The sequence below is a fragment of the Antennarius striatus genome, chromosome 7 (assembly GCF_040054535.1).
Source record: "Antennarius striatus isolate MH-2024 chromosome 7, ASM4005453v1, whole genome shotgun sequence".
Lineage (NCBI taxonomy): Eukaryota > Metazoa > Chordata > Actinopteri > Lophiiformes > Antennariidae > Antennarius > Antennarius striatus.
The window spans coordinates 360091-377466 of NC_090782.1; the positions used below are offsets into that span (position 1 = coordinate 360091).

The following is a 17376-nucleotide window of genomic DNA, read 5'->3' on the forward strand; positions in this document are numbered from 1 at the left end:
CTTGTTAGTCTAAAAACCTAAGTAGTTCAAAACCTAGTTAGTTTGTTAGTTAGGTAGCTATAAACCCAGTGACTTTGTTCAAAACCTGGTTAGATTAAAACCTAGTTAACAAAATAATGATTATTTAAAATAAACAGTGTAAACATTATCAAACATAAACAATAACAAACAGGTGTTGCTATGTTTGAGTATAAAGAAACAAAAATTGGTCAGACATTGACTGGCGGGACTCGAACCCAGGTCCACCGTGTTGTGAGGCGGCAGCGCTAACCACTGCTCCACTGTGCCGCAAAGGGATTAACAAAACATAATATTTTTATTTGAATAATAGTTATTATTATTATTATTATTATTATTTTATTACTACTACTATTTCTACTACTACTACTACTACTACTACTAATAATAATAATAATAATAATAATAATAATAATAATAATAATAATATAATACTGTAATATTATTTTTTAATAATAATTTTAATAGTAATAATAATAATTATAGTTATTAATAATAATAACAGCCTGGATTGTCTGCGGTCTTCTGTTCTCACGGTGTCCTATGGAGCGATGCGGCCGCTGGGGGGCGCCGGTGAGGCGGGGGCGGTAGAGTCAGGAGCGGCGGGGGGAGCTGCGGACTCGGCCAGGAGCAGACGCTGAGGCTGGTGGAGGGACGGAGGCTGCTTCCAGCCGCGGGGTTTGATGGGAAATCACGTCCAGACCTCCAGCACTGCGTTCCGGACCCGCGGCCCCCGGAGGGATTCAACCCGCGATATGACGCTCCTCGGGACGGGGATGGTGGTGATGGCGGCCCTGCAGGTAAACACCGCTGACGGTACCGGCCCGACCGGGAGACCGGGCCGGGGCTGACGGTAGACGGACGCGGAGCGGGTCGGGACGGAGGACGGAGGCCCCCCGTCGGCCGCTCCGGACGGCCTCCACCGCGGGCCGGGAGGCGGTAACGAACGCCGGCCGGTACCGGAGCCGATCGCGTTCGGCTGGTGGACCTGGTCCATCCGGGTCCGTCGCTCCAGGCTCGTGCCAGCGGACCTGTTAGTCACGTGACGCTCGGACGGTGTGGACCTGCAGCAGAAGGTCCATCGTGATGGAGGTCCAGGAGGTCTACCGCCGAACGGGCCCTGGTTCTGTGTCCAGAAACAATCACTCAAAGTTCTCATGACACTAAACACGAGTGTGTGACGAGTGTGTGACGAGTGTGTGACGAGTGTGTGACGAGTGTGTGACGAGTGTGTGACGAGTGTGTGACGAGTGTGTGACGAGTGTGTGAAGAGTGTGTGAGGAGTGTATGAGGAGTTTGTGACGAGTGTGTGAGGAGTGTGTGACGAGTGTGTGAAGAGTGTGTGACGAGTGTGTGACGAGTGTGTGACGAGTGTGTGACGAGTGTGTGAGGAGTGTGTGAAGAGTGTGTGAGGAGTGTGTGAGGAGTGTGTGACGAGTGTGTGAGGAGTTTGTGACGAGTGTGTGAGGAGTGTGTGACGAGTGTGTGAAGAGTGTGTGACGAGTGTGTGACGAGTGTGTGACGAGTGTGTGACGAGTGTGTGAGGAGTGTGTGAAGAGTGTGTGAGGAGTGTGTGACGAGTGTGTGACGAGTGTGTGAGGAGTGTGTGAGGAGTGTGTGACGAGTGTGTGAAGAGTGTGTGACGAGTGTGTGACGAGTGTGTGACGAGTGTGTGAAGAGTGTGTGACGAGTGTGTGACGAGTGTGTGACGAGTGTGTGAAGAGTGTGTGAGGAGTGTGTGAAGAGTGTGTGAGGAGTGTGTGAAGAGTGTGTGACGAGTGTGTGAGGAGTGTGTGAAGAGTGTGTGACGAGTGTGTGAGGAGTGTGTGAGGAGTGTGTGACGAGTGTGTGACGAGTGTGTGACGAGTGTGTGAGGAGTGTGTGACGAGTGTGTGACGAGTGTGTGACGAGTGTGTGACGAGTGTGTGACGAGTGTGTGAAGAGTGTGTGACGAGTGTGTGACGAGTGTGTGACGAGTGTGTGACGAGTGTGTGACGAGTGTGTGACGAGTGTGTGACGAGTGCGTGACGAGTGCGTGACGAGTGCGTGACGCGTGCGTGACGCGTGCGTGACGCGTGCGTGACGAGTGCGTGAGGAGTGTGTGACGAGTGTGTGAGGAGTGTGTGAAGAGTGTGTGAAGAGTGTGTGAGGAGTGTGTGTCGAGTGTGTGAAGAGTGTGTGACGAGTGTGTGACGAGTGTGTGACGAGTGTGTGAGGAGTGTGTGAAGAGTGTGTGACGAGTGTGTGACGAGTGTGTGAGGAGTGTGTGACGAGTGTGTGACGAGTGTGTGACGAGTGTGTGACGAGTGTGTGAGGAGTGTGTGACGAGTGTGTGAGGAGTGTGTGAGGAGTGTGTGAAGAGTGTGTGACGAGTGTGTGACGAGTGTGTGACGAGTGTGTGACGAGTGTGTGAGGAGTGTGTGAAGAGTGTGTGACGAGTGTGTGAGGAGTGTGTGACGAGTGTGTGACGAGTGTGTGACGAGTGTGTGAAGAGTGTGTGACGAGTGTGTGACGAGTGTGTGAGGAGTGTGTGAAGAGTGTGTGAAGAGTGTGTGACGAGTGTGTGACGAGTGTGTGAGGAGTGTGTGAAGAGTGTGTGACGAGTGTGTGAAGAGTGTGTGAGGAGTGTGTGTCGAGTGTGTGAAGAGTGTGTGACGAGTGTGTGAGGAGTGTGTGAAGACTGTGTGAGGAGTGTGTGACGAGTGTGTGAGGAGTGTGTGAAGAGTGTGTGAGGAGTGTGTGAAGAGTGTGTGAGGAGTGTGTGACGAGTGTGTGACGAGTGTGTGACGAGTGTGTGACGGGTGTGTGACGAGTGTGTGACGTTTATTTGATTAACCTGCTGTAGCCATGAGCTGAGGAAGGACCAACACCAGAACACCAGCACTGGGCCATCCTCCTCCAGTCAGTTCAGAACCTCCTGATCGTCTGATGAACCAGGGAATTATTGATCAGGAGACGTTTTAATCTGGGTGTGTGTGGTGTTGGTCTCTATTGATCTATTGATGGTGTGATCTGGTGTTAACTGTAGGGGGTGTGGTGTTGGTCTCTATTGATCTATTGATGGTGTGATCTGGTGTTAACTGTAGGGGGGGTGGTGTTGGTCTCTATTGATCTATTGATGGTGTGATCTGGTGTTAACTGTAGGGGGGGGGGTGTTGGTCTCTATTGATCTATTGATGGTGTGATCTGGTGTTAACTGTAGGGGGGGGTGGTGTTGGTCTCTATTGATCTATTGATGGTGTGATCTGGTGTTAACTGTAGGGGGGGGTGGTGTTGGTCTCTATTGATCTATTGATGGTGTGATCTGGTGTTAACTGTAGGGGGGGTGGTGTTGGTCTCTATTGATCTATTGATGGTGTGATCTGGTGTTAACTGTAGGGGGTGGTGGTGTTGGTCTCTATTGATCTATTGATGGTGTGATCTGGTGTTAACTGTAGGGGGGGGTGTTGGTCTCTATTGATCTATTGATGGTGTGATCTGGTGTTAACTGTAGGGGGGGTGTTGGTCTCTATTGATCTATTGATGGTGTGATCTGGTGTTAACTGTAGGGGGGGGTGGTGTTGGTCTCTATTGATCTATTGATGGTGTGATCTGGTGTTAACTGTAGGGGGGGGTGTTGGTCTCTATTGATCTATTGATGGTGTGATCTGGTGTTAACTGTAGGGGGGGTGTTGGTCTCTATTGATCTATTGATGGTGTGATCTGGTGTTAACTGTAGGGGGGGGTGGTGTTGGTCTCTATTGATCTATTGATGGTGTGATCTGGTGTTAACTGTAGGGGGGGTGGTGTTGGTCTCTATTGATCTATTGATGGTGTGATCTGGTGTTAACTGTAGGGGGTGGTGGTGTTGGTCTCTATTGATCTATTGATGGTGTGATCTGGTGTTAACTGTAGGGGGGGGTGGTGTTGGTCTCTATTGATCTATTGATGGTGTGATCTGGTGTTAACTGTAGGGGGGGTGGTGTTGGTCTCTATTGATCTATTGATGGTGTGATCTGGTGTTAACTGTAGGGGGGGGATGTTGGTCTCTATTGATCTATTGATGGTGTGATCTGGTGTTAACTGTAGGGGGTGGTGGTGTTGGTCTCTATTGATCTATTGATGGTGTGATCTGGTGTTAACTGTGGGGGGGGGGTGTTGGTCTCTATTGATCTATTGATGGTGTGATCTGGTGTTAACTGTAGGGGGGGTGTGGTGTTGGTCTCTATTGATCTATTGATGGTGTGATCTGGTGTTAACTGTAGGGGGGGTGGTGTTGGTCTCTATTGATCTATTGATGGTGTGATCTGGTGTTAACTGTAGGGGGGGGGGGGTGTTGGTCTCTATTGATCTATTGATGGTGTGATCTGGTGTTAACTGTAGGGGGGGGTGGTGTTGGTCTCTATTGATCTATTGATGGTGTGATCTGGTGTTAACTGTAGGGGGGGTGGTGTTGGTCTCTATTGATCTATTGATGGTGTGATCTGGTGTTAACTGTAGGGGGGGGGTGTTGGTCTCTATTGATCTATTGATGGTGTGATCTGGTGTTAACTGTAGGGGGGGTGTTGGTCTCTTTTGATCTATTGATGGTGTGATCTGGTGTTGACTGTAGGGGGGGGGGTGGTGTTGGTCTCTATTGATCTATTGATGGTGTGATCTGGTGTTAACTGTAGGGGGGGGTGTTGGTCTCTATTGATCTATTGATGGTGTGATCTGGTGTTAACTGTAGGGGGGGTGGTGTTGGTCTCTATTGATCTATTGATGGTGTGATCTGGTGTTAACTGTAGGGGGGGGTGTTGGTCTCTATTGATCTATTGATGGTGTGATCTGGTGTTAACTGTAGGGGGGGGTGGTGTTGGTCTCTATTGATCTATTGATGGTGTGATCTGGTGTTAACTGTAGGGGGGGTGTGGTGTTGGTCTCTATTGATCTATTGATGGTGTGATCTGGTGTTAACTGTAGGGGGGTGTGGTGTTGGTCTCTATTGATCTATTGATGGTGTGATCTGGTGTTAACTGTAGGGGGGGGGGGTGTTGGTCTCTATTGATCTATTGATGGTGTGATCTGGTGTTAACTGTAGGGGGTGGTGGTGTTGGTCTCTATTGATCTATTGATGGTGTGATCTGGTGTTAACTGTAGGGGTGGTGGTGTTGGTCTCTATTGATCTATTGATGGTGTGATCTGGTGTTAATTGTAGGGGGGGTGGTGTTGGTCTCTATTGATCTATTGATGGTGTGATCTGGTGTTAACTGTAGGGGGGGTGGTGTTGGTCTCTATTGATCTATTGATGGTGTGATCTGGTGTTAACTGTAGGGGGGGGGGGGTGTTGGTCTCTATTGATCTATTGATGGTGTGATCTGGTGTTAACTGTAGGGGGGGTGGTGTTGGTCTCTATTGATCTATTGATGGTGTGATCTGGTGTTAACTGTAGGGGGGGTGTGGTGTTGGTCTCTATTGATCTATTGATGGTGTGATCTGGTGTTAACTGTAGGGGGGGGGTGTTGGTCTCTATTGATCTATTGATGGTGTGATCTGGTGTTAACTGTAGGGGGGTGTGGTGTTGGTCTCTATTGATCTATTGATGGTGTGATCTGGTGTTAACTGTAGGGGGGGGGGGGTGTTGGTCTCTATTGATCTATTGATGGTGTGATCTGGTGTTAACTGTAGGGGGTGTGGTGTTGGTCTCTATTGATCTATTGATGGTGTGATCTGGTGTTAACTGTAGGGGGGGGGTGTTGGTCTCTATTGATCTATTGATGGTGTGATCTGGTGTTAACTGTAGGGGGTGGTGTTGGTCTCTATTGATCTATTGATGGTGTGATCTGGTGTTAACTGTAGGGGGGGGGGTGTTGGTCTCTATTGATCTATTGATGGTGTGATCTGGTGTTAACTGTAGGGGGGGGGGTGTTGGTCTCTATTGATCTATTGATGGTGTGATCTGGTGTTAACTGTAGGGGGTGGTGTTGGTCTCTATTGATCTATTGATGGTGTGATCTGGTGTTAACTGTAGGGGGGGGGGGGGTGTTGGTCTCTATTGATCTATTGATGGTGTGATCTGGTGTTAACTGTAGGGGGTGGTGGTGTTGGTCTCTATTGATCTATTGATGGTGTGATCTGGTGTTAACTGTAGGGGGGGTGGTGTTGGTCTCTATTGATCTATTGATGGTGTGATCTGGTGTTAACTGTAGGGGGGGTGTTGGTCTCTATTGATCTATTGATGGTGTGATCTGGTGTTAACTGTAGGAGGGGTGTTGGTCTCTATTGATCTATTGATGGTGTGATCTGGTGTTAACTGTAGGGGGGGTGGTGTTGGTCTCTATTGATCTATTGATGGTGTGATCTGGTGTTAACTGTAGGGGGGGTGGTGTTGGTCTCTATTGATCTATTGATGGTGTGATCTGGTGTTAACTGTAGGGGGGGTGTGGTGTTGGTCTCTATTGATCTATTGATGGTGTGATCTGGTGTTAACTGTAGGGGGGGGTGGTGTTGGTCTCTATTGATCTATTGATGGTGTGATCTGGTGTTAACTGTAGGGGGGGGTGGTGTTGGTCTCTATTGATCTATTGATGGTGTGATCTGGTGTTAACTGTAGGGGGGGGGGGTGTTGGTCTCTATTGATCTATTGATGGTGTGATCTGGTGTTAACTGTAGGGGGGGTGGTGTTGGTCTCTATTGATCTATTGATGGTGTGATCTGGTGTTAACTGTAGGGGGTGGTGGTGTTGGTCTCTATTGATCTATTGATGGTGTGATCTGGTGTTAACTGTGGGGGGTGGTGTTGGTCTCTATTGATCTATTGATGGTGTGATCTGGTGTTAACTGTAGGGGGGGGGTGTTGGTCTCTATTGATCTATTGATGGTGTGATCTGGTGTTAACTGTAGGGGGGGGTGGTGTTGGTCTCTATTGATCTATTGATGGTGTGATCTGGTGTTAACTGTAGGGGGGGGATGTTGGTCTCTATTGATCTATTGATGGTGTGATCTGGTGTTAACTGTAGGGGGGGTGGTGTTGGTCTCTATTGATCTATTGATGGTGTGATCTGGTGTTAACTGTAGGGGGGGGTGGTGTTGGTCTCTATTGATCTATTGATGGTGTGATCTGGTGTTAACTGTAGGGGGGGGGTGTTGGTCTCTATTGATCTATTGATGGTGTGATCTGGTGTTAACTGTAGGGGGGGTGTTGGTCTCTTTTGATCTATTGATGGTGTGATCTGGTGTTAACTGTAGGGGGTGGTGGTGTTGGTCTCTATTGATCTATTGATGGTGTGATCTGGTGTTAACTGTAGGGGGGGGTGGTGTTGGTCTCTATTGATCTATTGATGGTGTGATCTGGTGTTAACTGTAGGGGGGGGGTGTTGGTCTCTATTGATCTATTGATGGTGTGATCTGGTGTTAACTGTAGGAGGGGTGTTGGTCTCTATTGATCTATTGATGGTGTGATCTGGTGTTAACTGTAGGGGGGGGTGGTGTTGGTCTCTATTGATCTATTGATGGTGTGATCTGGTGTTAACTGTAGGGGACGGTGGTGTTGGTCTCTATTGATCTATTGATGGTGTGATCTGGTGTTAACTGTAGGGGGGGTGTGGTGTTGGTCTCTATTGATCTATTGATGGTGTGATCTGGTGTTAACTGTAGGGGGGGGTGGTGTTGGTCTCTATTGATCTATTGATGGTGTGATCTGGTGTTAACTGTAGGGGGGGGTGGTGTTGGTCTCTATTGATCTATTGATGGTGTGATCTGGTGTTAACTGTAGGGGGGGGGGGGTGTTGGTCTCTATTGATCTATTGATGGTGTGATCTGGTGTTAACTGTAGGGGGGGTGGTGTTGGTCTCTATTGATCTATTGATGGTGTGATCTGGTGTTAACTGTAGGGGGTGGTGGTGTTGGTCTCTATTGATCTATTGATGGTGTGATCTGGTGTTAACTGTGGGGGGTGGTGTTGGTCTCTATTGATCTATTGATGGTGTGATCTGGTGTTAACTGTAGGGGGGGTGTGGTGTTGGTCTCTATTGATCTATTGATGGTGTGATCTGGTGTTAACTGTAGGGGGGGTGGTGTTGGTCTCTATTGATCTATTGATGGTGTGATCTGGTGTTAACTGTAGGGGGGGGATGTTGGTCTCTATTGATCTATTGATGGTGTGATCTGGTGTTAACTGTAGGGGGGGTGGTGTTGGTCTCTATTGATCTATTGATGGTGTGATCTGGTGTTAACTGTAGGGGGGGGTGGTGTTGGTCTCTATTGATCTATTGATGGTGTGATCTGGTGTTAACTGTAGGGGGGGGGTGTTGGTCTCTATTGATCTATTGATGGTGTGATCTGGTGTTAACTGTAGGGGGGGTGTTGGTCTCTTTTGATCTATTGATGGTGTGATCTGGTGTTAACTGTAGGGGGGGGGGTGGTGTTGGTCTCTATTGATCTATTGATGGTGTGATCTGGTGTTAACTGTAGGGGGGGGGTGTTGGTCTCTATTGATCTATTGATGGTGTGATCTGGTGTTAACTGTAGGGGGGGTGGTGTTGGTCTCTATTGATCTATTGATGGTGTGATCTGGTGTTAACTGTAGGGGGGGGTGTTGGTCTCTATTGATCTATTGATGGTGTGATCTGGTGTTAACTGTAGGGGGGGGTGGTGTTGGTCTCTATTGATCTATTGATGGTGTGATCTGGTGTTAACTGTGGGGGGTGGCGTTGGTCTCTATTGATCTATTGATGGTGTGATCTGGTGTTAACTGTAGGGGGGGGGGTGTTGGTCTCTATTGATCTATTGATGGTGTGATCTGGTGTTAACTGTGGGGGGGGTGTTGGTCTCTATTGATCTATTGATGGTGTGATCTGGTGTTAACTGTAGGGGGGGGGGTGTTGGTCTCTATTGATCTATTGATGGTGTGATCTGGTGTTAACTGTAGGGGGGGGGGGTGTTGGTCTCTATTGATCTATTGATGGTGTGATCTGGTGTTAACTGTGGGGGGGGGGTGGTGTTGGTCTCTATTGATCTATTGATGGTGTGATCTGGTGTTAACTGTAGGGGGGGGTGTTGGTCTCTATTGATCTATTGATGGTGTGATCTGGTGTTAACTGTAGGGGGGGTGGTGTTGGTCTCTTTTGATCTATTGATGGTGTGATCTGGTGTTAACTGTAGGGGGGGTGTGGTGTTGGTCTCTATTGATCTATTGATGGTGTGATCTGGTGTTAACTGTAGGGGGGGGGGTGTTGGTCTCTATTGATCTATTGATTGTGTGATCTGGTGTTAACTGTAGGGGGGTGTGGTGTTGGTCTCTATTGATCTATTGATGGTGTGATCTGGTGTTAACTGTAGGGGGGGGTGTTGGTCTCTATTGATCTATTGATGGTGTGATCTGGTGTTAACTGTAGGGGGTGTGGTGTTGGTCTCTATTGATCTATTGATGGTGTGATCTGGTGTTAGCTGTAGGGGGGGGGTGTTGGTCTCTATTGATCTATTGATGGTGTGATCTGGTGTTAACTGTAGGGGGTGGTGTTGGTCTCTATTGATCTATTGATGGTGTGATCTGGTGTTAACTGTAGGGGGGGGTGTTGGTCTCTATTGATCTATTGATGGTGTGATCTGGTGTTAACTGTAGGGGGGGTGGTGTTGGTCTCTATTGATCTATTGATGGTGTGATCTGGTGTTAACTGTAGGGGGTGGTGGTGTTGGTCTCTATTGATCTATTGATGGTGTGATCTGGTGTTAACTGTAGGGGGGGTGGTGTTGGTCTCTATTGATCTATTGATGGTGTGATCTGGTGTTAACTGTAGGGGGGGGTGGTGTTGGTCTCTATTGATCTATTGATGGTGTGATCTGGTGTTAACTGTAGGGGGGGGTGTTGGTCTCTATTGATCTATTGATGGTGTGATCTGGTGTTAACTGTAGGGGGGTGTGGTGTTGGTCTCTATTGATCTATTGATGGTGTGATCTGGTGTTAACTGTAGGGGGGGGTGGTGTTGGTCTCTATTGATCTATTGATGGTGTGATCTGGTGTTAACTGTAGGGGGGGTGGTGTTGGTCTCTATTGATCTATTGATGGTGTGATCTGGTGTTAACTGTAGGGGGGGTGGTGTTGGTCTCTATTGATCTATTGATGGTGTGATCTGGTGTTAACTGTAGGGGGTGGTGGTGTTGGTCTCTATTGATCTATTGATGGTGTGATCTGGTGTTAACTGTAGGGGGTGGTGGTGTTGGTCTCTATTGATCTATTGATGGTGTGATCTGGTGTTAACTGTAGGGGGGGGTGGTGTTGGTCTCTATTGATCTATTGATGGTGTGATCTGGTGTTAACTGTAGGGGGGGTGGTGTTGGTCTCTATTGATCTATTGATGGTGTGATCTGGTGTTAACTGTAGGGGGTGGTGGTGTTGGTCTCTATTGATCTATTGATGGTGTGATCTGGTGTTAACTGTGGGGGGGGGGGTGTTGGTCTCTATTGATCTATTGATGGTGTGATCTGGTGTTAACTGTAGGGGGGGTGGTGTTGGTCTCTATTGATCTATTGATGGTGTGATCTGGTGTTAACTGTAGGGGGGGTGTGGTGTTGGTCTCTATTGATCTATTGATGGTGTGATCTGGTGTTAACTGTAGGGGGGGGTGGTGTTGGTCTCTATTGATCTATTGATGGTGTGATCTGGTGTTAACTGTAGGGGGGGGGTGTTGGTCTCTATTGATCTATTGATGGTGTGATCTGGTGTTAACTGTAGGGGGGGATGGTGTTGGTCTCTATTGATCTATTGATGGTGTGATCTGGTGTTAACTGTAGGGGGGGGTGGTGTTGGTCTCTATTGATCTATTGATGGTGTGATCTGGTGTTAACTGTAGGGGGGGGGGGTGTTGGTCTCTATTGATCTATTGATGGTGTGATCTGGTGTTAACTGTAGGGGGGGTGTTGGTCTCTTTTGATCTATTGATGGTGTGATCTGGTGTTGACTGTAGGGGGGGGGTGGTGTTGGTCTCTATTGATCTATTGATGGTGTGATCTGGTGTTAACTGTAGGGGGGGTGTGGTGTTGGTCTCTATTGATCTATTGATGGTGTGATCTGGTGTTAACTGTAGGGGGGGTGGTGTTGGTCTCTATTGATCTATTGATGGTGTGATCTGGTGTTAACTGTAGGGGGGGTGGTGTTGGTCTCTATTGATCTATTGATGGTGTGATCTGGTGTTAACTGTAGGGGGGGGGGTGTTGGTCTCTATTGATCTATTGATGGTGTGATCTGGTGTTAACTGTAGGGGGGGTGTGGTGTTGGTCTCTATTGATCTATTGATGGTGTGATCTGGTGTTAACTGTAGGGGGTGGTGTTGGTCTCTATTGATCTATTGATGGTGTGATCTGGTGTTAACTGTAGGGGGGGGGGGGTGTTGGTCTCTATTGATCTATTGATGGTGTGATCTGGTGTTAACTGTAGGGGGGGTGTGGTGTTGGTCTCTATTGATCTATTGATGGTGTGATCTGGTGTTAACTGTAGGGGGGGTGGCGTTGGTCTCTATTGATCTATTGATGGTGTGATCTGGTGTTAACTGTAGGGGGTGGTGGTGTTGGTCTCTATTGATCTATTGATGGTGTGATCTGGTGTTAACTGTAGGGGGGGGTGGTGTTGGTCTCTATTGATCTATTGATGGTGTGATCTGGTGTTAACTGTAGGGGGGGGTGTTGGTCTCTATTGATCTATTGATGGTGTGATCTGGTGTTAACTGTAGGAGGGGTGTTGGTCTCTATTGATCTATTGATGGTGTGATCTGGTGTTAACTGTAGGGGGGGGTGGTGTTGGTCTCTATTGATCTATTGATGGTGTGATCTGGTGTTAACTGTAGGGGGGGGTGGTGTTGGTCTCTATTGATCTATTGATGGTGTGATCTGGTGTTAACTGTAGGGGGGGTGTGGTGTTGGTCTCTATTGATCTATTGATGGTGTGATCTGGTGTTAACTGTAGGGGGGGGTGGTGTTGGTCTCTATTGATCTATTGATGGTGTGATCTGGTGTTAACTGTAGGGGGGGGTGGTGTTGGTCTCTATTGATCTATTGATGGTGTGATCTGGTGTTAACTGTAGGGGGGGTGGTGTTGGTCTCTATTGATCTATTGATGGTGTGATCTGGTGTTAACTGTAGGGGGTGGTGGTGTTGGTCTCTATTGATCTATTGATGGTGTGATCTGGTGTTAACTGTGGGGGGTGGTGTTGGTCTCTATTGATCTATTGATGGTGTGATCTGGTGTTAACTGTAGGGGGGGTGTGGTGTTGGTCTCTATTGATCTATTGATGGTGTGATCTGGTGTTAACTGTAGGGGGGGGTGGTGTTGGTCTCTATTGATCTATTGATGGTGTGATCTGGTGTTAACTGTAGGGGGGGGATGTTGGTCTCTATTGATCTATTGATGGTGTGATCTGGTGTTAACTGTAGGGGGGGTGGTGTTGGTCTCTATTGATCTATTGATGGTGTGATCTGGTGTTAACTGTAGGGGGGGGTGGTGTTGGTCTCTATTGATCTATTGATGGTGTGATCTGGTGTTAACTGTAGGGGGGGGGTGTTGGTCTCTATTGATCTATTGATGGTGTGATCTGGTGTTAACTGTAGGGGGGGTGTTGGTCTCTTTTGATCTATTGATGGTGTGATCTGGTGTTAACTGTAGGGGGGGTGTGGTGTTGGTCTCTATTGATCTATTGATGGTGTGATCTGGTGTTAACTGTAGGGGGGGGGGGTGTTGGTCTCTATTGATCTATTGATGGTGTGATCTGGTGTTAACTGTAGGGGGGGTGGTGTTGGTCTCTATTGATCTATTGATGGTGTGATCTGGTGTTAACTGTAGGGGGGGGTGTTGGTCTCTATTGATCTATTGATGGTGTGATCTGGTGTTAACTGTAGGGGGGGGTGGTGTTGGTCTCTATTGATCTATTGATGGTGTGATCTGGTGTTAACTGTGGGGGGTGGCGTTGGTCTCTATTGATCTATTGATGGTGTGATCTGGTGTTAACTGTAGGGGGGGGTGGTGTTGGTCTCTATTGATCTATTGATGGTGTGATCTGGTGTTAACTGTGGGGGGGGGTGTTGGTCTCTATTGATCTATTGATGGTGTGATCTGGTGTTAACTGTAGGGGGGGGGGTGTTGGTCTCTATTGATCTATTGATGGTGTGATCTGGTGTTAACTGTAGGGGGTGGTGGTGTTGGTCTCTATTGATCTATTGATGGTGTGATCTGGTGTTAACTGTAGGGGGGGGGTGGTGTTGGTCTCTATTGATCTATTGATGGTGTGATCTGGTGTTAACTGTAGGGGGGGGGGGTGTTGGTCTCTATTGATCTATTGATGGTGTGATCTGGTGTTAACTGTAGGGGGGGGTGGTGTTGGTCTCTATTGATCTATTGATGGTGTGATCTGGTGTTAACTGTAGGGGGGGTGGTGTTGGTCTCTATTGATCTATTGATGGTGTGATCTGGTGTTAACTGTAGGGGGGGGGTGTTGGTCTCTATTGATCTATTGATGGTGTGATCTGGTGTTAACTGTAGGGGGGGTGGTGTTGGTCTCTTTTGATCTATTGATGGTGTGATCTGGTGTTAACTGTAGGGGGGGGTGGTGTTGGTCTCTATTGATCTATTGATGGTGTGATCTGGTGTTAACTGTAGGGGGGGGGTGTTGGTCTCTATTGATCTATTGATGGTGTGATCTGGTGTTAACTGTAGGGGGGGTGGTGTTGGTCTCTATTGATCTATTGATGGTGTGATCTGGTGTTAACTGTAGGGGGGGTGGTGTTGGTCTCTATTGATCTATTGATGGTGTGATCTGGTGTTAACTGTGGGGGGTGGCGTTGGTCTCTATTGATCTATTGATGGTGTGATCTGGTGTTAACTGTAGGGGGGGTGGTGTTGGTCTCTATCGATCTATTGATGGTGTGATCTGGTGTTAACTGTAGGGGGGGGGGTGTTGGTCTCTATTGATCTATTGATGGTGTGATCTGGTGTTAACTGTGGGGGGGGGGTGTTGGTCTCTATTGATCTATTGATGGTGTGATCTGGTGTTAACTGTGGGGGGGGGGTGGTGTTGGTCTCTATTGATCTATTGATGGTGTGATCTGGTGTTAACTGTGGGGGGGGGGTGTTGGTCTCTATTGATCTATTGATGGTGTGATCTGGTGTTAACTGTAGGGGGGGTGGTGTTGGTCTCTATTGATCTATTGATGGTGTGATCTGGTGTTAACTGTAGGGGGGGGGTGTTGGTCTCTATTGATCTATTGATGGTGTGATCTGGTGTTAACTGTAGGGGGGGTGGTGTTGGTCTCTTTTGATCTATTGATGGTGTGATCTGGTGTTAACTGTAGGGGGGGGTGGTGTTGGTCTCTATTGATCTATTGATGGTGTGATCTGGTGTTAACTGTAGGGGGGGGGTGTTGGTCTCTATTGATCTATTGATGGTGTGATCTGGTGTTAACTGTAGGGGGGGTGGTGTTGGTCTCTATTGATCTATTGATGGTGTGATCTGGTGTTAACTGTAGGGGGGGTGGTGTTGGTCTCTATTGATCTATTGATGGTGTGATCTGGTGTTAACTGTGGGGGGTGGCGTTGGTCTCTATTGATCTATTGATGGTGTGATCTGGTGTTAACTGTAGGGGGGGTGGTGTTGGTCTCTATCGATCTATTGATGGTGTGATCTGGTGTTAACTGTAGGGGGGGGGGGTGTTGGTCTCTATTGATCTATTGATGGTGTGATCTGGTGTTAACTGTGGGGGGGGGGTGTTGGTCTCTATTGATCTATTGATGGTGTGATCTGGTGTTAACTGTAGGGGGGGGGTGTTGGTCTCTATTGATCTATTGATGGTGTGATCTGGTGTTAACTGTAGAGGGGGGTGGTGTTGGTCTCTACGCTGAAGGAAGCCGTCTGGTGATTGGAGGACAGGATGGCGGAGGAGGAAGGGGAGGCAGCTGCTCCATTTTATCCGTTCCAGCCCAAATCACTGAAGCGGAGCGGAGAGCAGTCTGACAGCGGTCGGGTTATGGTAGCAGCCTGGAAAGAGAGACAGACAACAGCTGAGATATCAGAATGAAGATGAATCTGCTGCTTCTCACAGCTCCAGTCAGCTTTGATGTCAGAAACGGACTGTTTACCTCCACCACAGCAGCTGTCAGCTGTTCGCATTGATGATTGGGTTTAAGGCTTCCTGTGGCGTCCTTAATGCTGAGGTCACACGTGTGTGAGTCAGGTGACCTGTTGGGTTTTGTGTGGGCACCGACCTCCTCTGTAGGTATACAGGCTGACGGCAAACATCCCCTCTGGTTCGTGAAGACGGTGAACAGTGTACTGGCTGCTCACGCTCTAGTCCACCCAGGATAATCAAACGTTCACTTCCTCTTCGCTAACGAACGCCTCTTCAGACTGACATGTACTCACCAGCACACAATAGAACTGCCCTCCTGGAAAACGTGACGTAGTTGTGTTGGAGAGTGTGAGCACCAGGAAACGGTGATGACCTGGATAGAAGCAGCAAACACCACCATAGAATATGGTACAGAAAACACTGTTGTCAGAGGGTCAAAGGTCAGACGGCACCACAGCCTCGACCCCAGATCAGGCTCGGCTCTCACTGGATCACCAGTGAGGCATCCGTTTACTTTTGTTGACCTTTGAACTTTGTATCTCTGATACTCCTGTCACACAGTGTGTTTTGGGACCTACATAGTGTGTGGGGTTAGTCACCATGATGGGACTATCTGACGGGTCCATTGTGGATGAGATATCAGAGAGGTTCAGTGACCTGATGACCAGTTACTGAGAGGGACACTGGTTCACAAAACATGGAGACACAAATCAACAATGTTCCTCCTTCATTCTAACGTAGAGAGGAGTGAACAGACCGGAGTGTCAGGGAAACCTAATGCACAACACAGGAGAACCTCTTCCTGATACCAGGAAACCATGTAGTCACCTGGAGGACAAAAGACTCACCTGAAGGCAGCAGAGCTCAGAATGAAGGATTGACGGGGTTGTGAAGGAACCATCAGTGTCACGCTGGAATCTTCTTCCTGTCCCTGTGGTTTGTCCCGTTAAGGTCTCCGCAGTGTCTCATTCTTCATGTCAGTCTATCTTCTTCATCCTCCTCCCTAACACCAGCTGCCCTCGTGTCTTCCTCACTACATCCATCCAGCTTCTCTTTCCTGGTAGCTCCATCTTCATCACCCTTTCACCAACATCCTCACCATCTCTGCTCTGGACGTGTCCATCCATCAGAGATCTCACCTCGGCTGTTCCTCTTAGGAACCAGTTTTTGATCCACCCTGGTCACTCCTAGAGAACCTCAACATCTTCACTTCCTCCTCCTCCGGCTCCCCTTCCTGTCTTCTGTTCCGCACCACTGTCTCTAATCCATCAAGACTGTCCTCACCACTGTCTCTAATCCATCAAGACTGTCCTCACCACTGTCTCTAATCCATCATGTCTGTCCTCACCACTGTCTCTAATCCATCATGTCTGTCCTCACCACTGTCTCTAATCCATCATGTCTGTCCTCACCACTGTCTCTAATCCATCATGGCTGTCCTCACCGCTGTCTCTAATCCATCATGTCTGTCCTCACCACTGTCTCTAATCCATCATGGCTGTCCTCACCACTGTCTCTAATCCATCATGGCTGTCCTCACCACTGTCTCTAATCCATCATGGCTGTCCTCACCACTGTCTCTAATCCATCATGGCTGTCCTCACCGCTGTCTCTAATCCATCATGGCTGTCCTCACCGCTGTCTCTAATCCATCATGTCTGTCCTCACCACTGTCTCTAATCCATCATGGCTGTCCTCACCACTGTCTCTAATCCATCATGGCTGTCCTCACCGCTGTCTCTAATCCATCATGGCTGTCCTCACCACTGTCTCTAATCCATCATGGCTGTCCTCACCGCTGTCTCTAATCCATCATGGCTGTCCTCACCGCTGTCTCTAATCCATCATGTCTGTCCTCACCACTGTCTCTAATCCATCATGGCTGTCCTCACCACTGTCTCTAATCCATCATGGCTGTCCTCACCGCTGTCTCTAATCCATCATGTCTGTCCTCACCACTGTCTCTAATCCATCATGTCTGTCCTCACCACTGTCTCTAATCCATCATGGCTGTCCTCACTGCTGTCTCATACTATTGTCCTTCATTCTAGCACTCTTCTGTCCATCAGACACCTGAGACTTCCTTCCACTCGTTCCAACCTGCTCGGATCCGTTCCTTCACCTCCACCACCCTGTTTCTCTGGACTGCTGACCTCCAGTATTTAAAGTTCTCCACCTTCACTCTTCGTCTCTCCTCCTCTCATTTATTCATGTGTTCTGTTTTACTCTCCTGCTCCTCTCCATGACACCACCTTTCTGAATGTTCCTCCACCTGTCCCTGCGCTCACTG

At 48.3% G+C, this 17376-nt stretch overlaps 1 protein-coding gene across 1 annotated transcript in view; it reads left to right on the forward strand.

Annotated features, from left to right (window-relative positions):
* The first annotated feature begins 530 nt into the window (after window positions 1-530).
* LOC137598499 (cadherin-2-like) overlaps window positions 531-17376 on the forward strand; it is a 104067-nt gene continuing 87221 nt past the window's right edge. Inside the window, exon 1 of the mRNA XM_068318715.1 lies at window positions 531-818. Coding sequence (XP_068174816.1) covers window positions 702-818 — 117 coding nt within the window. The 5' untranslated portion in view covers window positions 531-701. The remainder of the gene's footprint in view (window positions 819-17376) is intronic.